Genomic DNA, 24,000 nt, shown 5'->3' with positions numbered 1-24,000 from the left:
AGTAATTTGGTGCCCTAAGCATGATTTTACCTGCACGTTGCCATTCACATGGGTGGGTATTGCATGTGCACACATGTTCATGCATGTATGTTATACTGTACTGTACCATTGCAGTTAATAAACAGGTTTCTGCACAGCTAGGGATGAACGCAGCACTCTTCACATTATCTGGAATACGTCCTTCTAGCAATAAAGTCATTACTAGATAAGTTTGAGAAACTTGAGATAACGTGATCGCTGTCACACACTGCAGCTCATCTCTAGCTGATTCTAATCAAACAGTTTATTCACCCTGCATGCATCCTGAATGCGCACACAACGAGTGATGTTTGTGAGCAAGACACCTGTCCATACTGTACTCCCCCCCCCCCCCCCCCCCCCCCAGGGAAGTACAAGGCCACAAAGAGTGAAAAACAGAGACGGTAGAACACATTAAAAATCCTCAGTGTTAACTGAGGCACATAAAAACAGCATCCATCCATCCATCCATCTTCAACCGCTCATCCGTAGTCAGGTCGCGGGGGCAACAGCTCCACCAGAGAGCTCCAGACCTGTTTATTAACTGCAATGGTACAGTACAGTATAACATACATGCATGAACATGTGTGCACATGCAAAGTATTTCCAAACTAGCCTGGTTTCCAGCCTGATTCGCTGCGTTCCGTGAATTTGTTTTGTTGTCACTTCGAAATGACAAAACAAATTCACGGAAGGCAGTGAATCAGGCTATTTCCAAACGAGAAAAGACACCGGTGACATGCAGCGAGTGTCTCTACGAGGCAGGAGAGCAATGTTGTTTTTGGCAACAAATTTTGATTTTAGTTTTAGTCATAGTCTCTTGAATAGTTTTCATTTAGTTTTAGTCACATTTTAGTCACCTGGAATGTTTTAATAATAATAATAAAATAATAATAATAATAAAACGTTATTTGTATAGCACCTTTCATGACATGAAATGCAGCTCAAAGTGCTTTACAGAGCAATGAAAAAAAATAAAAAAAATAAAAGCAAGGCATAAACATTAAAAAACAAGAGCAGTAATGCAATACAGTGAGGACATGAATAACAAAATAAATTAAAAAAAACAAATCAATTAAAAGCAAGGGTGTAGAAGTGGGTCTTGAGCTGTGCTTTAAAAATGTCTACAGAGGCTGCCTGTCGAAGGTACAGTGGGAGTTTGTTCCACGCCGTCGGCCCGTAGAAGCAAAAAGCTGCTTCCCCGTATTTTTTAGTTGCCATTTTTTTAGGCAAAGCGAGCAGGCCAGCAGTGACCTTAGGGGGCGGTTTGGGACATATTTAGGTTTGGGACATATTTAGTGTCAGTCTAGTTTTAGTCGACTAAATATCATAAGATTTTAGTCGACTAAATCTACAGTTGATTTAGTCGAACAAAATGTATTTTGGCGGGCCTTGATGCCATCGTCGTGTTTTTTTCACTTGCTGAAAATAGCCGATCTACAAGCCCACAACGCATCGCAGCGCGACGCGTTGTGAGCTTGTAGATCGTCTCTTTTCAGCATGCAACCTTATTGTAAAATGACTTTTACTGGATATCTTGTCCACTAGTCCCATCCTAACATCTTAGTCTAGTTTTTATTTGTTGACGAAATTGTCAGTATATTTAGTCTTAGTTTTAGTCATCATAGCTTCGTTTTGATTTAGTTTCCATTTAGTTTTCGTCAGTGGAAAAAGGTAGTCGACGAACATTTTTCACGTGTGTGTCACGTGAGGTAGAGTATCTATCGACACATCGATAGCTCATAAACCCACCATGAGGACCAAAATGTATTTTCCACAGCTATATAATTCACTACCAAGATAATATTGGAAATGTCACTGGTCACCGGCCAGATCATTTGTTGTTGAGTCGGACGGTATTCTCAATATTTCAGCAAACTGGATTAAAGTTTGAGTGAGAGAGAGCCATTGTACCACCTGATGGATGGGGTCCTTGTGATACTGCTATTAGATGAGTTATTGATCTTCACGGGGAAACTGTGAAATATAAAACGGTATGGGCGGTTTTAAGGAGAAACAAAAGGTGGAGAAACAGTGGAGCTGCTCCGCCTGCCTGCAAACATCTTGAGTGCCAGAAGTGTATTTACGCTCCACACACATCCCTTCTCCCTTCTGCAGACTCAATCCAAATTATAGTATTGACTGACAATGTTCGACTAGACAGTATGTGTCTGCTGGAGCTAATCTCATAAACCGCCACGGCAGTGGACCATGGTGCGCACATTGGCGAGGACTCGGTGGGGTGCGGTGCCTGGCATCCAGTCGTTCGGATAGGCAGCTGTCCAGAACCACATCATTTCCTAGTTTCCTTTCCCTGGACTCTATTATATTATGATAGTATTGCTCTCTGAGTGAAGATGTCGGGCCACATTGTTCCTGCCTGCTGGATGTGAGAGGATTGGGGGTTTAAACAGGGGCACTAATGCTTAATTACATTATATAATCAACTGTCCCCTTTGCCCCTTTGTCATAGACTTTGAAATTAAAGCAGATAAAATGAGGGAATACCATTATAAGCCCCTCTAGGATTTCTAAGTTACCTCACTGGCACAACAACTAACCAACGTTTTATGAAACAGGCCCACTTGAAAGTGTTTGCCGCCCACCCATCTGACCACTTAACATGGCTGCCATGTTAAATATTAACGGTATTCACCCATATCCAGCTGTAACCAGTAAGACGCCCTGAGGGCGAGAAGCGACCTCGCCCTAAATGGCGAGGTCGCGTGCACGCATCCGCCTGGGATGCGGCAGACTACTGGGCGAGCGCTGGCGCTTGGCAGATCAACATATGGAATGAATTCTGTACTGGCCATACATGGAGCGTGCCTTGAGTGTACAGGGTTTGATGAGGTCAGATCAACATATGGAATGTCAGAACAGGTCAGCTCCATATATGGAGATCTAAGGGTGGCAGCGGGGGCAGTGTCTTGAGTGTACAGGGTTTGATGAGGTCAGATCAACATATGGAGCCATATCTATCTATCTATCTATCTATCTATCTATCTATCTATCTATCTATCTATCTATCTATCTATCTATCTATCTATCTATCTATCTATCTATCTGTCTGTTGACATTGTTTACATTTGACCAAATATTTGCTGTTCTATTATTACAATCTAAAAGAGTTTTGCCAGTTATTTGGGGGCACACTTACAATAACCCCATGGCACACCTGCCCATAGGTTGATAATCAGTGGTCTAATGCCCCCTGCTTCAAAACCCTTCCTAGAGTAATCTGCCACCTCATTACTGCTCTGCAAGCCGTCACTGTGATTAATTCCGCCTTCACTTCACTTCACAATGCCTTTCTTGAGAATCGACATGCTAATCCACCTGGTTGCCATAGTGTTGCCATAGCGACTTAAGATTTCAAGCCACGATTAGGCTGATAAACAGCAGTGGTGGGTATGTATTTATCACTGCACATATTCCTATGGGCTAGGGGGGGGAGTGCTGGGTGGGAGGACTAGGACAAAGGCTCTACGTCGTCCTCCCGGTCGGGGGCTCCTCAGGTGAGCCAATAGGATACAACCAGTAGGATACAACATCAGACAATTAAATAGCAACGAAGAAAGAAAGAGAAGAAGGAAAATATCAGTAACCAGCAGCAGAAATGTATGTTTTCAATGAGTCTAACTTGAGGAAGAAGCAAAAACACAGGAGGAGAAAGCGGTTGGCTTTTTTGTGCAATGTAACAGCATGTCCAATGTGTTAGATCTCGTCAACTGATCATCTTTCATGTGATCATTCAGGAACATGAAAAGATTAATAATCTCTTGCTTCTTCATTTTATTTATTTATTTATTTCAATCTATTTGTTAATTAATATAACACCATATTATAACACCATTTACCATTTATGCAATTTTACTATTTAACGCCAAGTTTCCAGAACACTACTGCGTTTTTCGGATTTTTAGCAGGGTTTTTCGGCCGTTTTTCCGAAAAACTCTGCAAGGACCTTAACTGGCATGTTTGTTTTTTTCTTCCATGGCTTAATGGTTGTCATGTTAACCAAAGTAAATGTAATGTTCTGGCAACAGCTGGTTGTCATGGAGACAGACAGTCAAATAAGTCTTGTGTACATGCATGCTAGGGTTAAAGCAGGGTATGTTTAGAGGCTGACATTTAGGCCATGATCCTTTTTCCTGTGCCCCTCCAGTACGGCGATGGGAACACCTCCTGTCACACAATGAGCTGCAGCATCACAACCTCTGTTAAGAGCAGACACAAGGGTGTACATAACAACAAGCTTCACAAACGAGCTTCAATTGATGTTTTCCTCTTCTATCCCCTGTCTATTCACAGGAGGCATAGCTCTTTGAACCGCTTTAAATTGCTTTGTAAAGCCTCTGGCAGTACAGACATCAGAGCAAAACATTTCTTGTTTCAAAACAAACAATTTCAGGCTACATTTAGAGATTACTTGGGTCCAAGGCTAATTTACATTTTATTGTAATATAAGATAAACCTTTATCAATCCCTGTGGCAGCAACAGCACTGAGTGTGAAACATAGGATAGTAAGGCTTCACGATATTATGAAAGCATGCGATATTCAATAACGTTGTTGAATACCTCGATATCAATATGGCTTGGGATACGTACAAAGAAATTGCAGTATGTCGTTTTAATTCAGGTTAAGTTTAGCAACAAAAACAAAGACATTTAACCCTTAGACAGATTACTACTGGAAAACACGTGGAGTTTTGCATTAGTCTTTTCTGCCCTGTACGTGATTTTCCGTAGTTCTCTTTTTTTATTAATACCAATATATTAATTCGGTCCGCACCTCTGTATATAGTATTGAGCATAAATATCAACTACATTTCCCAGAATTCCCGTGTCACGTGACACACGTGTATGCTTTCCTATTGGAAACTGACGCCCAGCCCCCAGTGAACAGGGGGGTTGGTTGACTCCTCCGAGGTGGGCACTGGAGGAAGAGTTTTTCAGCCAGGTTTGCAGTCGCCGCAAAAAAAACAATCCAAAATGATCCATCCGTGTCCAGTGGCATTCTCCAGTCCCAGACCGTTGGCCGGGCTGCAACATCCACCCTCGCGGATTACACGTGTGCAATGTTTTTTCTTCTCCCCACCGGAGTTACCACCAAGGCTGATGCCTTCGCTAAAAGGTAATTTTATTGTATTCGAAAATGCCCTAATATGACATGTCTAGTAAGACGATCCCTATATTTGGCCCGAGCCGACCTAGTGCTGATATCAGATAGATGTGGTAGAACCATATATGGATAGATCTAACTGGTTTAGTCATCGTGACATGCATAGTCGGAGAATATATAACAAGGGTCGGTACTATAGGTGATCGACGTAGCTAACAAAAACATCTGATCAAATGAATGTATTGTACTGTGTCTTTGTGGGCCGAATCGTGGCATCGTGGCATACAAATAGATGTTTGTATAATTAGTATCACGATAAAATAATATGGCGACGTTAGAATGACACCACCAATGAGTGATCGCGTGTAATGTAGCTGCCCAGCGTATATCCAGCACCATCACGTCACCACATTCCACTGGCTGTTGGCTAGTAGTAGTTGCTAACAAACACTGCACAAATGGTACTGGCTATTGGCCGGGCCACAAGCCCGGGCAATAGCCAGTACCAATGTTGCTGGATGATTGCGACGCAATGGTGCTGGATATACCCTGGGCAGCTAGCTACATTACCACCGATCACTCATTGGTGTTTCATTCTAACGTTGCCATATTATTTTATCGTGATACTACTTATACAAGCATCTATTTGTATTTGTCATGCCACGACTCGGCCCACAAAGACACTGCACAATAAAATCATTGATCGCCCGCAGCCGGGTAAAACGCCATGTAATAGTAGCGTGCACTGACTACAGCTAAAATGTTTATTTCTTTTTATATATTTAGAACTGGCATCAGATGAGGAGGAGGAGGAGGAGGAGGATGAAGAGTCAAGACTGCGATGGCGTTCTCCGACACTGAACCGGATTCATTCATTCATTCATTTCAGGGGGGGCAGTTTTTGGGTGTTTTTTTTATTTAGCCTACTCACACATAACCTGACTCCGCCAGATGGGGCAGCAGAGAGTACACTGGGTTCCCCCCTCCTGCTCCCATCTGGGAACTCTCAGGCAGACTTGATGCCCGGCCACAAAACGGCCTGGCCAATCAGCAGCAGCTAGAAGCGAAGTTGCTCACAAAACGGCCTGGCCAATCAGCAGCAGCTAGTAGAAGCTAGAAGCTGCTGCTAGAAGTTGCTAGAAGCTGCTGCTGATTGGCCAGGCCGTTTTGTGGCCGGGCATCAAGTCTGCCTGAGAGTTCCCAGATGGGAGCAGGAGGGGGGAACACAGTGTACACTCTGCTGCCCCATATGGCGGAGTCAGGTTAACTCACACACACACACCGTCAAGGACTGGGTTTGGGGACATTTGGGAGGAGTAGCTCTGATCCATAGCTCTAAATGCGCATTTAGAGCTATGGATCAGAGCTAGGGGAGGAGTAACTGTTTTGTATGTAGGCCTATTTATTTTCTGTAATATTTATCATTTTATTATGTTAGTAGTCGTAAAAAATAAAAGACGCTTTTACAATGAGTTAGACCTGTCATGACTATTTTGTTCACTATTGTGAGGTTTATTGTATATGACTAAGCAAGTTTCAACTGTGATTTACTCTGTAACGGTAGATGGTAATAACTCAATTTCTTTTTTATAATACAGTATACATTCAAGTCTATATTTTGATACATATCATGGGCACCAAGTCATATCAAAACAATGTCCTTGGATGTGTTTTTTATCAAAACTGTGTTTCTTCATAACAGGTTTTTGAGATACATGCATGAATAGACAAGGTACTGGTAAGACTATGTAAACATGGTATATATCAAAATGTGCGTTAGAATGTCTAATTTTACCCCAAAAAAGAATTGAGTTTATATGATGTTCCAATTTCAGAGCTATGGGGACTTTTAGCTGGATAGGTCAGATTGATCATGACTGACCATGCTATTTATAGATGGCAAAATATCTACAGTGGTACATGTGAGAAACTTTTTATTTTATTTTAATTGAACTAGACAACTCACCCTTTAAAATGAGATATTGCATGGCTATGTATGCCCAGCAGAAAAAAAGTTATTTAGAAAATAAAACTTCAACCGGGCATAACTTTTTTTGGTTGTCCTAGAAACAGAAACAGTGTAAATGCAGGCTCTTTTAAATGGCTTCCAACACAAGAACTAAACATTTTATCAACTCAGTTCATTTTTTTCCTGGAAGCAGACAAGTCAAGCTTTCTCTGAAGGTCTTTCGTTGTCACACATTCACAACAGAGAATTTTCAATAAATCATTCAAAAACGCCATTCTGGCCATAGAGAAGTCTACCTACTATATAGAAATCCTTGAAACGCTCAAAGAGTTAATATTATTATATCAATCTCTAAGAGGCACTTTGCTGAATGGAGCTCTGTAATGCCACTGAACCTTCAGTTGCATTATTGCACACATAGTCTAAATGCAATTTTATATATATATATATATATATATATCATATGCAATCAATACATATAAATGTACAAACTATATGCATGTATCTCCACATATCTATACATCTATCGCCAATACATAATACAGTATGAATAGATATTCTGAGCTGACTATCCGTGAACCGGCATTCAGCTGTGTGAATCTGGATAATAATGTAAAGTTTATCAACAATGATTATACTGTATAATGACTTAATGAGTGAATATACCACGTAAGTCTCGCAAAAGTGATCCTCAACAGGTTGAATGCCTGTAATGTACGGCCGTCTTTCAGGCTAGACTGCCTATGTTTAAAGTTACCTTTGAACAGCCAGTGCACCGACCGCTGAGTTGCTTGTCATGAAAATCCACTTTAAAGCGGTGTAATCGCTTGTTGTAGTGTAGAAAAGCATTCCATAGCGGCGATCACAACAACAGCCCGGGCAGCGCACGGCTTGTTCCTCCGGCAGACTCGCCATTGTAAACAATGGGACTCAGTTTCCCAGAACCCTTTGCACGCCGGCGCGACAGACCTTTTTTCCGATTACGTCATCGAAACGCGTCTCATATCCCATTCTGTCCGGTGGATTGCCCGTATGACTTAAAACTGATTTAAAAACGTGGATTAAACAATGAAAAAAAAACATAACTCGGGCAACTCGCCAATCGCAGGGAAAGTGTTCTACAATTAATTAACTCAGGCAACTCGTGAATAGAAGTCAAAGTGTTAACTTGTATAGTCGTCTCTGTTGGGTGGAAACCTCCCTTTTCAGGCTTCAAAATAAAAAATCACACCTGTGTGAACTGAGTGGTGTAAGGTTTTATATAGCATGATCAGCTGTGGTCTGACGTAATGTCTGACGTAATGAAATAAGGTAAGGTATTATGTAGCCTGATCAGCTCTGATCTGACGTAATGAAATCACACCCGGATGTGATTTCACAACTGGCTTTTTCTGTGCAGAGAAAATGACCACGGTTGCTACGGTCATCCAGTTCACCCGGGTGTGATTTAATTACGTCAGAAATTATTTTGAACATAGCAACCATGGTCATTTTTTTATGCACACAAAAGCCAGTTGTAGGAGTGGTTTACACCACTCAAAAATAAAAGTATAGCAGATGTACAGGCTCAACATGTGACACTGTAGCATGATCAAGTAGCATGTTAATTATGAGGGGGGAAAAACCAACAAAAAAAACAGTTAAAATATGGAGATAAGAGGATTCTGCACAACAGCAACGATATGTCACGTTTATGTAGTCTGGACAGGCTTGAGCAGTTGGTCCTAATCTAGAGCTACACAGAACACAGTATATCAGACTTCTCTAGGCTTCTCCACTGAACGACAACATTTTGAAGTCTCCAGATGAGGGAGCCTTAGTCCAGTAGTCATCATCCACCAGAGCCATTAGTCCTATCAATGTACAGAGAAAATCTGGGCTTTTGCAGTAGATGGGAGGAAAACCAGTTAAAAACAGGCCAGATAGGCCAGGTCTGTCATATCTAAAGAACCAAACTATAGGCTACTAAATACGAGCAACACAAACATAGCAATATTATAGCACTTTGATGAGGGCTGTTCCAGTATTGTGTTTAGCTTTAGAAGGAAAGGAGAGGAGGTTAACACATGTCTCTAGTCTCTACCAGGCATACTCACATTGTATAACAAAATTAACTACAGTAACAACTTCCTTGGTTGGCAATCGCCCAAATCACTGATTTATCTAATGATTCACAACATAGCATTTGTTATGGTGATATCTATAGATCACAATTATGCCACATATAAATCTAGGTTGGTGTAATGCAGTGAAAGTGATGTTACAAAATCCTGATCTGGATTGGAATCCTTTTGCATTGACTGTATTTTATTGTATATTCATTCACCACCTTCATAAATAATTGCCAACGTACACGTGTCGCAGTGATAACCTGTTGGACAATATTAGGAGTGAAATGAAATTACTATATTTACCCAGGGTATCTGGGCTAAGCTCAAGAACTTGTTTCCAGCCAGGCCCTGCTCATAGAACACATTTCATCGTAGTGGTTCAATGCCTTGTTCAAGGGCACTTCAGCGGTGGTAATTTTAACGTGTCGGACCGCTGATTCGAACTGGCGACCTTCCGGTATCAAGACCGCTCCACAATCCGTTCGGCCACCGCTGCCACTTAAATTGTTGAGTTGAGACATGGGACCTCAAACTGGACTGAAAATGTTACCCATGAACTACTGAAGTGTACCAAAATACCAATAACTGATTGTTGTTACAGTACCGTCCATCAACAGAGCATATCTCTGCTGTCTGGAAAACAAACTCCTGACCTTCAAGCAATGCCTAATCTTTCTTTTTTGGCTAGAACTGATGGCATAGGAATGGCTCCACATGGCTTCTTTTAGTAATGTAGTAATGTTTTTATCAAGACCTGCACATTCTTGGTGGTGGCATGGCGGTGGTGGACTGCCTTGAAAACAATTGCATCAAAAACCTATAAGTAATTCGCAATTCACATCCTTTTCAAGGCGATCTGAAAGGTTGTTAAAGTAAAATGTTTTGTGTTAGGAAGCACTAAGTGGGCCCGATGCACCCATTGGCAGTATCAATCATCATCCTACCGTGTCAAGTACCATTCATGTCTTGCTCAAAAGGTTGCACTTGCTGTCACTGATGCTCAGAAAAGGTGTTCAAATCATAGCACTCCTCTCCCCTGTCACTACAAAGAGCTTAGAAAAAATTCAGACAGAGCAACATTCAGCAAAGTACCATTAGAGATTGATAGAAAGAGAGGCCGAGGGAAGGCGGCTATGGCTGATGGTTGCAACATTCTGAGAGTGTCATTCAGAACACATCAAACCGATTAGGAGAATGAACTTCTACATTTAAACCCTTGAGATGGTATTTGGCTAAAGGTGACCGACCATTATCTTGAATAAAACATACTATACCTCTTTGTGACTGAGCGTCAAAAGCAATGACCCTTCATCCAGAGGCAAAGGCTCAATAGCCTAGCCATAGCCATAGTGTTGCCTTAACGACACAGGATTTTAAGCCACAGCAGCATATGCAGTTTGGTGATAAATTGAAGGGGACAAACAGGGCCATGCAAGTAGATCAAAGGATACCAGAGAAGGGATAAGGAGGAGGAGGCATGGAAATTATTATCCATCCGTGTGTGTGTGTGTGTGTGTGTGTCATCATTTTGTGGTATACAGCCCTGTGCCTGTTGCTGCCTAGTGGCTCATGGGCCCAGTGCAGAGTGCAGACCAAACCTTCAGGGAGGCAGACCGTGAAACCCAGAGCTGAATTGTTTCTCCTGCCTCCAAGTCACACTCCCAAAGTCTCCCATAAACACAAAGCAAGAGAAAGCAAAGTGTATTAATGAGCCAATACTGAAAGCTCTCTTGGCTTCATTTAACCCCAAATTTAGCTTTGCTGTTGTTTTAAAAAAAGAGCTCCACAAAGGGTACATGTGTTTGTTCCGATGTACTAAGAGTCTGACAGGCAGTAGTCCGACACCCTAACCCTTTTTCTCACAGGGAAGCCATGGGTGAGTTTTAACCGGATTTCAGGAGCCATGTTTTATTCTCCTTCTTTCCTTTATAGACTACTTGCCAGCCCACATTAACCTGACTCCATCTGGCGGAGTCAGGTTAAGCCCACATAGCCCCATTGTGAACCCGGACATGTTGAGTACACCAAGGTTTTATGTTAGAAATGTTGAGTATGGGTCCCCAGCATTTAGAAACTGCCGGATGCTAACTTGCATAATTATGCAATTTTCATAATTGGCATAATATGTGACCATACCATTAAAACAACCTAAGGTAAAACATTCAAAATGTCATCATGCTTTATGTAGCATGTGACATGTCAAACTAGGGGGTTTTTATGGTGCTGAATCCATTCCAAGCATTAGTTTTGCACAAAAAACACTTATTGGGATAAAAACGGCCATAGCCTCATCACAAATGTGATGATGTCAGCACATTTGGAGTGGCCGTTTTTATTATGAAAAAAAGTTTTTGACATGTCACATGCTACTTAACGCATGATGAAATTTGTTTTCCTTATAGGTTGTTAATGACATGGTCACATATTTTGCCAATTATGAAAATTGCTGAACATGTGCAAGTTAGCATCTGGCAGTTTCTACATGCTGGGGACCCATACTCAACATTTCTAACATAAAACTTTGGTTTACTCAACATGCCTGGGTTCACATTCTGGCAAGTGGACTATTATCAAAGTGAATTGAGCGCTCTGGTAAAATGGCTGGTTGTCATGGTGACAGACAAACAGGAACAGCGCATGATAAAGAAAAGCAGGGTATCATTAGAGGCTGAAGTTCTGACCTTTTCCAGTACCACCTGAGGATGCCCATGTTAACCCATAGTTACACACCAGATCTGTCACCATCTCAGTGAAGGGTTGCAGAATTGGAGCTGAAACAAGCTTTATTTGATAAATATGTAGGCCTATATCTGTGGATGTCATTTACCCCCCGTCTCATTCCCGACCAAGCATACGACATTCACAGCAATTTGTCCCCATGAGATCTGAGTGTTTCTGTGATCTGATGTTTGCCAGGGGCATCCACTCCGTTCGCAAATATAGAGTGGGGGAGCTCCAGGGCTGGTGTGGGGAGAGTAGTAATGCAGTAAAAACTGTATTATATATATACTGTATATACTGTATATCAGATATTGTTATGTTGTTAAATATGTGACCTTTTGGTGAATAAAGGTTTCTAAGCAGTCCATTTGTTTTGAACGAAGTCAAAACAATGCTTCCATTGAGTCAGCAAGTCTGTCAGCAGACACCGCTTATAATAAATGTACAAAATAAACAATTTTCTGTTGACAAGGTTTGCTCATAGGGAGAGCTTTGGGGAAAAAGCATGTTAACAATAGTTCCAGGAAGTGAGGTACCAGGAACAGTGAGGCGGCCAGGGGTTCCATTTAGGTATCAAAAGGAGTGTTTGTCAAAGAGACAATTTTAAGGCCAACACTAAACCAGAATCGGTAGTATTTAATATTAATCAGTAATCAGTAGTGGGGCCAAAAATCTTGGAGAGGGTTTAGCTCTGCATCCATTGAGAGCTTTTGGACAAAGGGGAGCCTGCTGTGGCTTCCTGACTTGGAAGGGTACTGGTGAGCAGGCGGGCAGCAGAGTTCTTGACATACTGAAGTTTATTGAGGACTTTGGAGGTGGTGCCATGGAGGATACTGTTGCAATAGTCGAGCCGGGATGTGATGAAAGCATGGATGAGTGTTTCAGTTGTAGCGAATGACAGAGATGGCCGCATTGTTCTTGAAGTGGAAGAAGGCCGTTTTAGTGACCTGGTTTACATGGGGCAGGAATGAAAGGGTGGGGTCAAGAATGATTCCCAGGCTGTGGACACGGGTGGAGGGTGTGACAATGTATAGTCATCAATGTTGAGTGAAAAGTCTTGGGTAGAGCGGGTGAAGGTGTTGGGGCCGGGTGCATATCTTGTCCGACATACTACGAGTTCGACGCAATAGTCCGGCACCCTACCCCAAACCACCTAGCCTAACCCTAACTGCACGCGGAAATGGCCACGCATGTGTCTTAACCGGCCACGCATCGGTCTTAACCGGCCACGCATGTTGGGAGCCACGGGTGAGACTTAACCGGCCACACATGTCGGGAGCCACGGGTGACACTTAACCGGCCACGCATGTTGGGAGCCATGGGTGAGACTTAACCGGCCACGCATGTTGGGAGCCACGGGTGAGACTTAACCGGCCACGCATGTCGGGAGCCACGGGTGAGACTTAACCGGCCATGCATGTTGGGAGCCACGGGTGAGACTTAACCGGCCACACATGTCGGGAGCCACGGGTGAGACTTAACCGGCCATGCATGTCGGGAGCCACGGGTGAGACTTAACCGGCCACGCATGTCGGGAGCCACGGGTGAGACTTAACCGGCAACGCATGTCGGGAGCCACGGGTTTGACTTAACCGGCAACACATGTCGGGAGCCACGGGTTTGACTTAACCGGCAACGCATGTCGGGAGCCACGGGTTTGACTTAACCGGCAACACATGTCGGGAGCCACGGGTTTGACTTAACCGGCAACGCATGTCGGGAGCCACAGGTGACTTTTAACCGGCAAGGCGGCAACGCATGTGTATTAACTGGCAACGCATGTCGGGAGCCACGGGTGAGTCTTAACCGGCCACACATGACGGACTGTTGCATGTCGGACTGTTAGTACGTTCCACCAATGTATGCACCCTGTTGGGGATGATGATGATGATGATGATGATGATGATGATGATGATGATGATGATGATGATGATGATGATGATTTATTGCAGTTGAGTTTGAGAAATTTATTTTGCATCCATCTTATATAATCTTTGACCAAAACTTGCCTTTAACCAATATATTCCCTTGTTATCACCCAGTATGTTATGTTTTCATTTTCTTTCAATACTCATACCAGGACAGGATATATATATTTCTTCTCACATTCATGTGTCACATAAGGTCCATTATAGTCATCCACCGGAGCAATCAGCTCTCTTAAATGCACACGATTATCCACTACAAATGCCTCTATGTTATTATACAGGCTCCCTCACATGTCAACCCATCATGCTTATTATATCTGTCACCTGCCTTTCACTCTGTTGTAGCTCTTTGGAGCCTCCTCTCCACTTCCGTTTTGTCTTTACAGTCACGCAAATATAATATATAATATAATATTATATAAATAGAATTCATCTAAGCATATACAGTATAGCGTGTTGCTTAGCAGAATTTAAAAAAATAAATTTTAAAATATCTTTGTGAACGGAAAGGGCAGCTTCCTTACTCTGATTTCGGGAGGTGTAGTTCCAGATCTCTATATTGCATTCGGAGATTGTGGAATAGTTAGCAGAGAGATGAACTGCTTATGGCAGTCGGCAACCCCACCCTGGCTCCATGCAATAACACTCCGTAGTGATGACCTTGAGGGCCTGACAGCCCGCAATCATTAAAGGGCGAGAGGGCACTTGGAGGAACTGGTAGGCAGCCAGTGTATCTGAAAACAATAATGTTTGAAGATACTGTACAATGTGCCCATGAAGTTAAAGTTGGACTAACCTTTACAATTGCAAGCCAGCTCCAAAAGTGCAGTAACTCTTAAATAACCGCTACTGTATGTCGTATACTCAGCAAAAAATAATACTTTCCAATCCCTGTGGGAATGTGTTCTTTGGGGCTGCTGACTCCTGCAATAAGAGATGTGTTACAGGAATATTATGTCTTATCTCAGTATAGGATCATTGTGTTTCTGTCCGCTCAACATCAGGGGAAATTATGATGAACATCGATAAAATATTCATCATCAAAAAGATTCCACGTGATCCATAGAATTAAACTATAATGACCTCAATAATTTTGTTTTAGATGGACTGAATCTCGCCAAATTTCAGTAATTAAATATGAGTTATTAAGTAAGTACTAAGAGGTGTAAGACATTAGGAACACAATACCATTTGATTTATGCCCAATAGGCTTTTGCATTTCTATAGCCCCAGGTTTACCGAAGGTGACCTCGACCTACCGGTACCTATTTCCGGTTACAGTTACGTTTCCGATAGCTTAAACTGGAAACGCATTATGACATAATGACCAAATGACAAGGCACTCAGATTTCTGGTCATAATATGACCAGAAATCTGAGTGCCTTGTCATTTGGTCATTATGTTGACTGAGATTTGACTGAGAGACTGCCATCGCGCAAATTACAGCTTTTCACCAGAGGAGAAAAACGTTTTTTATTTATTTTTTCCCAAAATGAGTTTATAGCACAGGCAGGCTCTTCACATCCTATAGCATGTCTGAAATAAGTGTCAGAGCTGAAATCGACATGTAAATATGAAATAAATGCTTAAACATGTAGCTAGGTGTAATGTTAGAGACCACAGAAGTGAACCTTTCAAGCCTGTTTTCTCAACTCGCTGTTTTCTGCAAGACATAACTCTATAAGCCATATCTCCACAACTGGTGGGCCAAACTGAACAACCAATATGTAAATTTGAAGCTATGATTCCCTGCTTTCATATGACGTGAAAAAACGAAAATTCAAAAAAATCTAATGGCAGTCCCTCAGTCAAGTTTAGTCACAATTATGTGCAACCAAAAATGTTCTCGCTCTGGAGCCCTGCATTTCACAGTCCTAGCACTCCTTTCCCCTGTCACTATAGCTTAGAAAAATTTTCATACAGAATGATCTCCATTCAGCATCAATAAATAATAACTCTTATAGAGAGAGATAGAATAGAATATAATTTTTCCTTTTTTTTTCCCAACCCGCAAAATAAAACTCACTTCAACTTCCAAAGGAAATTGAATATACTTGCCCGCAGTGACCTTTTCCGCAGTGTCTTTTTTCCTCCGTACTCCAAATGACTGATGGTTGTATAATAAAATGAGGGTCACTCATAATAACACGTCGAACCGATAGCTGAGATTGAGAACACTCACACTCTAACTTCCAATGGAAATCGAATGCACCTGCCTGCGGTGTTGGCCGAGTGATATTATTCTATACTTCATTTGTCTCCCCACCTGCACTGCTCGTCTTACCAAGGAGAAGGAGACTTCCAGTCCTCTTCAGGCATGTTGCACGTCGCCTGCGCCTACCCAAAGGCCCTGAGGGGCGCTCTTATCATCATCATACATCATCTCATTCTGGCCAATCACAAATTTGCGTCCTCACTTTTGTCTTCAATGTTTGTGTTTACACAAACACTCAAACATGGCCATTCATTGTCAATGGCATTCAATGTTTGTTTTGGAAGAATGACGCAAAGCTGGCCATTCATTATCAATGGCATTTAATGTTTGTGTTAGGACAATGTTTGTGTTTACACACACCCTCACAGCTGGACATAGGAGGGGCTAGCGCCCCTCAGAAACCCTCAGGTGATCATCACAACATTTGACTTTAATCTTCTGTGCTTTTTTCTGATGGTATACCGTGGTGGAGCATAAGCAAATCCTATTACTGTATGGTCTCAGCTTCCCAGCACCGGTCGTGCCTTGAACTAATGTGCCCTTTTTATATTCCCATATCCCAGAGGTGATATTGGGCAATTCAATCTCTGCAGTCTGACTAACTTTTACCATCGTCCTATATATCAATATGTTCGGTCAGGGCTCCCTGCCTCGACCGGGGATGTTATTAGGACAATGGTAAAATGTAAGTCGGCTCGCAGAGATTTGAATCGCCCAATATCACCTCTGCTGTTGGTGCTATGGGAATATAAAAAGCATATTAGTTCAAGGCATTGCCGGTGCTGGGAACTTGGCAACTGTCCTTAAAGCACGTTTATAAGTTCAATCTGGAAGCAGCCTGTGCTATCAGATTGTCTATAGTGCTGTCAGTGCTTCTTGAGGGTGAGAACTATACAAAGAACAGACTGATCTCATGTATTTTGCAGGGCAGATTGTGTAGGGCCTTATGTATTTTGTGAAGATTCTGTACTTGACCGTAATGTTCCAGTATCTATTGTGATATACTGTACTGTGTATGGTCTGGAAGTGCAATGCACTGAGGTTTACTAGGGGGCCCTAATGGGAAAGGTGAATGGTATTGTATTGATGTCAAGTGATAAGAAAGAGGAAGTAAAGTTGTGAACACATGGTATGAAGCTTCCTTGTCTGCGTGTACTTTACTTCATACGAGAATACAACATCTATCATTTATGAAAACACGCACACCATTTCCTTTGGTCTTAACTGGAGTTAGAATTGTGATCCAACCTCTACCTTGTGAAGCCAATGTCATTGGCTGAGTTATGCTCTGGTCTGTCTCCGTGAGATGGGTTTCCGACAGTTTCCTGGTAGTCAGAGAGATACTGCACACAGCCTCAAAGTTCACCAGAACGGTACCATATATTCTGGACATTACCAGGCATGATGGATGGAAGTGCCAGCACTAAATTTCTCACCACGTTTCCTTGTTTTGATTAATGTGTCAGTTTTACAGCACGCAGGCAGCATCAGTGATGTAAATCCATCCTGAAGGAGAGGGGTACTTGAAGTTGAGGCTGATAAATGTATCACGAGTGTCGATGTGGTAATTCCTAAACTGCGGCCCAGTAGAAATCCCAGTGGCCTGCGTTGTGTAGCGTAGGCCTATAGTTCGATACATGGGCAACTGGCGGCCCGGGGGCCACATGCGGCCCTCAATTCAGGATTCCTACAGTATTAAATAATAGCAATAATAGCAGATCTACAAATACAAAACGTGTCACATGGTGACGCATTTTGTGCTTGTAGATCTGCTATAATGACGAATTAGGGCATTAAAATGCCTGAGGAAGGTCCCTAGTGACCGAAACCGAAACGTTTCGAAACGTTGCTTCATTAAATAAGACTAATACTCTTGTGCCGAGCAGATACACAGTGTGCAGGTGTACCTTATTGCTTTACTCAACGGCATTAAAATGTTTAAAATACAGAGAGGTTATACAGTATGCAATGTGTCCCTCTGGAGTGAGTGTGGGAATCCAGTGGCCCTCTCCATCATCAAAGTTGCCCACCCCTGGCGTAGTCCATCAAAGAGGTAATTAAAACCAGAAGGAGCCCTAGTGTTATTTCCCTGGTGGTCTTGTACGTAATCATTTAACCCTGTATAGTTTGTTGACCAGGGCCCCATAGGGGTCTACTGTATTACTTGTTTCCTTCCACCCCCCCTACTGAATCTACACTGAGGGCTCCATCTTGCACCTCCCTTATCCCTAAACGTATTTGCCATTTTTTACTATTTTGAAAAACATTTTAAAATATTTCAACTAGCCGATCTACATCGAGACATTGTGAGCTTTTAGATCGGCTATTTGAACTATTTTAAAAGGTTTTTTTTAAATAGTAAAAAATGGCAAATTAGTTTAGGGCAAGATATAGCCCCACATCTCTTTGCCAAAAGTAGGTCATCCACAGGCTTGTAGATGGGTTACATTATTATTCGGAAAAGGTTCGCCTATTTTCATCAAATGTTCGCCTATAATAACGTGGCCTTGGTTAACGTGGCCTGGTTACGTTTGTTTTCATGAAACCACAAACGGAAGGAAAAATGTAGAACAAACACAGAGATAAAGCACACCAGACACCTCGGATGTGCCACAGATTTCTATTTAACTTTTTATATACTTTATTTACAGTGGTACGATTCTACAAGGGTGCTTGTTTCCATTGTGGTCCTGTGTATTTAGTTGAGTTATTGTTTGACAATAAGGGCTACTTCCTGGAAACAAGCCTTTCGCAACCAATTTTCTGTACACTGTACACTGTAGGAGAAAACTATCGCACACCTAGCAATCAGGCGTATGCACAGGTGCGTAGGCCAGTGGACATCAAAGAAAGCAATAAGGTACACCCGCACACTGTGTATCTCTTGTGCCGAGCAGATACACAGTGTGCGGGTGTACCTTATTGCTTTCTTTGATGTACACTTTACACAAAATGATCAGCTCAACAACATCTACCCACCTCCACCTGAAAATAGTTTATAGTTGTCTCCACCAGGCCGAAGGCATGGGGAGAGAGTATGTTTTGCACTCCGTCCGTGTGTCCGTCCGTCCGTGTGTGTGTCCGTCCGTCCTTCCTTCCGTCCGTCTGTGTACAGCTAATCTCCGGCACCGTTAACCCGGTCGATGCCAAACTTTGCACACACACTCCCTGGATGCCAACAATGAACCTCTGCCCCGCATTTTCCAGAACGGCCTGTTATAGCGCCACCATGAGGCAGCTTTTCACATGTTTTACCTAAAACTGCACCGATCTGCGTGAAACGTTGCATGCACACTCCCTAGAGGCCAAGGACAAACCTTTGACCTGCATTTTCCGCATCTGCCTTTTATAGCGCCACCAGGAGGCCGACTTTTGTAAAACAATTTTTTTGATATTACTCCTCCAGATTCTGTCCAAAAATCTCACAAATCGTTACACAGTATCTCTATGGTCATGTGCTCAAGTCGGATCTGTCCGATATTTCATATTCCATCATAATTGGCTATAATTGGCTTTCACAGTTTGCAAGATTGCCCCGTTTTGAACAAAAGCCTCAAATCATGAACGCAGCATGCAATTTACGTGAAATCTTTCACACATTTTCTTACTGGGCTGAGGAATATATCCCACCCTTTTCACATTGGCCTGTTATAGCGCCACCAACAGGTTTATTTTTGCAAAACACATTTTTGGAACAAAATGCCTCAAATCATCCAATTGCCATCAAAGGCAAACATGTTTATATTACTCCTAAACATCTCACACAGTCCTATCCTCCTGGTGGAGACCTGTGCCCAGAAGGGCACTTTTTCTAGTTTAATATGTACCGGAGGGTGCTTTAGAATTAAGTTGGACAAACAGATCAATTCTGTGGTAACATCCAGTTCTTATCAGTTGAGGCTTTTAGCGAAAGTCAAGTCTGCTGTAACCATTAATGATTTCGAACGTCTTATACATGCTTTTATTTCAACCCGACTTGACTACTGTAATGCACTGTATGTTGGTGTTACCCAAGCCTGTCTGTCACGACTACAGTTAGTCCAAAACGCGACCGCTCGCCTCTTAACAGGGGCACGGAAGTATGACCACATCTCCCCGATCCTTGCCTCCCTACACTGGCTTCCTGTGCGTTACAGGATCCAGTTTAAGATTTTAATGTTTGCTTTTAAGTCTGTAAATGGGTTTGCACCAAAGTATCGACAAGGGCCCTGAGGTCGACTGACCAGTCACTTCTCAAGATCCCTAAATCAAAGCTGAAATCCCGGGGGGATAGGTCATTTTCTGTTGTAGCACCCACACTATGGAATGAACTTCCACCTCATGTCAGAGCTTCTCAATCCTCGTCTGAAAACTCACTTGTACTCCTTGGCATTTGAACATACTGATTAAGAGTTGCTGCTTCCACTGCATTGTGTCCTTATGTTGCCCTGTTTATGTACTGTTGTTGTTGTTTTGTTTTTGTTTTTATTTTTTTTATTTTTTTATATATTTTAGTATTTCTTTGTGTACAGCACTTTGTTTCAACCTTGTTGTATAAAAATGTGCTTTATAAATAAATTGGATTGGATTGGAATAGCGGCGCTGGCATTACATATAAGACAAATGCACTTGGAATGGGAAATAGAGGGGGAGAAATGGAATAGGTAGGGTTTTTTTGTATTTAATTTATAATGCTACCGATGTTTGTGTACAGCAACACTGAAAACAAAATGTTGCATTGTGGATTTGAGCTGACAGTCGCTTTTTTATGTCAATCAATCAAGTCACCTTTAATTCAAGTGGCAGATGCCAATAATTGTCTTTTATATATTTAATTTAAATATTATTTAGTGGCATGTCATGTGATTTACCTGCACAGCCTTTGTGATCTACTGGTAGATCGCGATCTACCTTTTGGGCACCCCTGCGTGTACAGCAAGTTCGGGGCTAAAGAGTACAGTAGTGACATCAGAGGTTTGCCCGCCGGTCCTCCTATGAGACAATTTTGATATAGCATATTGTTGCTGTAGGGGTGGAAACCTTGTATGTCCAAAACAGCTACTTTTCAAGAAATGTAAAACAGGACCACAGTGTTCCAATATAGTCTCGCGTAGCCAGACAACTATTCCACAATCTCCGAATGCTATATAGAGACTGTAACTATACCGCCGGAAATACGAGTAATCTGTTTGTCATTTCCGTTCACAAAAATATATATATATATAATATATTTATTTGTTTACTTCCATTAATCACTAAGCAGCAATATATATGTTTAGATGATTTCTATTTATATTAGGTTAACTTTGCTCTCTGAAACTCTAACTCTGAAAGGTCCCCCCCTTCCATTCCGAGGCATAATCTTCCGTTCTTACCTCACGTTGGTCTGGTCTATGGTCTATGGTCTCTCTATAAGCATTAATATTCCAAACGAGATGCATGCTGAAGTCAGAAATGAAGACAGGTGGTCCAGGCACCTTGGCTGGTAATCCAGTCTGGCAGTGTGCCGCGGGTTCGACTCCCGATCCCGACGGCCTTTACTGCATGTCTTCCCCCCATCTCTCTCCCCATTTCCTGTCAGCCTACTGTCTGTCCCTCCATAAAAAAATAAAATAAAGGTGAAAGCCACAAAAAAAACCCATTAAAAAAAGATCCCTAGATTAGGAGTTACGAGCCATTTTTATGGAGCCGTAAACATGGAAGTGAACGGCAGCGCGCAATGCGCGAAACACAAGTACGTGCAGAAGGAAACGCCAACCAACCTTTTTGATCAATAAAAAAAGCCATAAAGACATGACACGTCCAAGGCCTCCTGCGGTTTGATTAGAAAGGACGTTCATACACGTCCTTAGCAAACATTGTGTTCAAACTTCATTGGTTCAATATTTATACAACCCGGGAAAATATTGAAATATTGGAGAGACAATGTTTCTGCCTAACACTAATGATGTTTATTGCATTTAGTTATATGGACTGATGATTTTAGAACCCCCACTTTCCCTCCTCTCTCTCTCTCTCTCGCTCTCTCTCTCTCGCTCTCTCTCTCTTTTTCTCATGTTTCTGTCTTTGCTCAGTTCGTTGCCATGGCACCTCAACCTGGTTCCATCTGTTTTGTGTGTTTAAAGGCTCCGTCACCAGAACCCGAGTTGAACCAGGAACCCGTGGCAGCAGTCGAACCCGTGGCAACAGTTGAACCCGTGGCAGCAGTTGAACCTGTGGCAGCAGTCGAACCCGTGACAGCAGTCGAACCTGTGACAGCAGTCGAACCCGTGACAGCAGTCGAACCCATGGCAGACGTCGAACCCATGGCAGTAGTGGAACCTGAATCGCAAGACGAAGTCTTTGGTAAGAAACCCCAGAGGGGTTACTTACAGTTATGAACAACACACTCTTTATTCTGTATAGAAAGTGCTTACCTCTCAAGAATTGTAAGATGGTAGAACTGGTTTGAATATATTCGGTATAGAAAGTGCTTACCTCTTAAGAATTGTAAGATGGTAGAACTGGTTTGAATATATTCGGTATAGAAAGTGCTTACCTCTTAAGAATTGTAAGATGGTAGAACTGGTTTGAATAAATCCCAGGATAGATATGCAGTACATGTAGCTTCAGCACCTCATTGGAAATCAACAGTGCATTTGTAGTACAGCAACTCGACAGATGAGGGCAGAGTTTATTGAACAAGCAAATGATGGGACACTGACTCACAATATCTCAGAGCATTAGGTTGACAACCATATTCATACTACATACTGTTATGTCTAATAAAGATTATTTTAAACACAGGGGGGAAAACGGGCGAGATTTGGCATAATAAGAAGTTGATCCCTTTTAGACGTGTGCTTGCACATTCACGGCTCTTTTCAACCACAAGAACTAAGCGAACCATGCTGTGCCGTGTAAAGTATTTTACAAGTCCTGTCTCGGACTCAGATAAGGTTCTCAGAACTGGGCGGTGCTCAGGAGGTGGTACTATACTAACCCAGAACTCAGTCAGAATAAAATAACGAAAACAGCTGGCTGCTATTTTTGATTTGATTTGATTTTATAGTATATATATTGTTTTATCATCAGTATGTTGATGTTTCCCTTCAGGAGGTGGTTCTGGTTATATTTAAAAAAATAAACATAAAAGCAAGAAAGAAAAGCAGGTGCGCTTCCTCTGCATGCCTTAGTTTAGGCTGTGCGGGCGGGTGCTCAGCTATAAATATAACATATCAAATACCACCGAAGTGGAAAAAGCATAATAAAGGATGTAAGACTATCTTGCTCAGATACAAATTCTCATTTTATTGAGACCGCTTCTGGTGTTTCGGCCTCAGCCTTTCTCAGAGCAGATTAAAAATACTTTTCAAGTTTGAAAAGAACCATTTGTGAGGCTGCAAAAACATTCAGGAAGAATTCCATAGAGATTCAAATCGACACCTTTTATGTCCATTTCCTGTGATCATATTGCATGGTCTCATCCATCACCAGGGAATACAGTAAATTGTCTCCGGGCCTTTTTTCAACTCTTGTCACCTCTTGTCAGCTCTGATTACAAGAGCTGAAATTGGGCGACACCTCAGGCACCTCCCCGGGCAAAGAAAGTGTCTGGATTTGACCCCTGGAACAAAGCAACTTGAGCCCTCGTGGCTCACAGTAATGGCCCTTACAGACTGTAGGAGTTTTAAAGTTGTCGGCGAGTCATCAGATCGTTATGTATTTCACACTACACTGTGTGGCTTTCACACTAAACGATTGAGAGCCGACTAGGCATCACACACTGCAAGAGTTCACCAAGATGCGATCCAGACCGGGCAGACCTGATACATATAGGCTACATCATTTGTTTTTTATTCCAATTCATTTTGACATCTCACACATGCCAGGCTACACAGGGCGGAAATGTTTGTGATGGCGTATAACAAACAAACAAGCCTATAATGCCATC

The 24,000-nt window shown here is 42.2% G+C and overlaps 1 protein-coding gene across 1 annotated transcript in view; it reads left to right on the top strand.

Annotated features, from left to right (window-relative positions):
- LOC306925290 (uncharacterized protein) overlaps nt 1–24,000 on the top strand; it is a 65,101-nt gene that overhangs the window by 17,217 nt on the left and 23,884 nt on the right. Inside the window, exon 3 of the mRNA XM_079504031.1 lies at nt 22,193–22,412. Within this exon, the coding sequence (XP_079360157.1) occupies nt 22,193–22,412 (220 nt within the window). The remainder of the gene's footprint in view (nt 1–22,192; nt 22,413–24,000) is intronic.

This window comes from Electrona antarctica (genome assembly GCF_951216825.1).
Source record: "Electrona antarctica genome assembly, chromosome: 6".
In the NCBI taxonomy this organism is placed as follows: Eukaryota; Metazoa; Chordata; class Actinopteri; order Myctophiformes; family Myctophidae; genus Electrona; species Electrona antarctica.
Note: the sequence above shows the minus strand (reverse complement) of the source record. Positions and strands in the feature narration are given on the sequence as shown.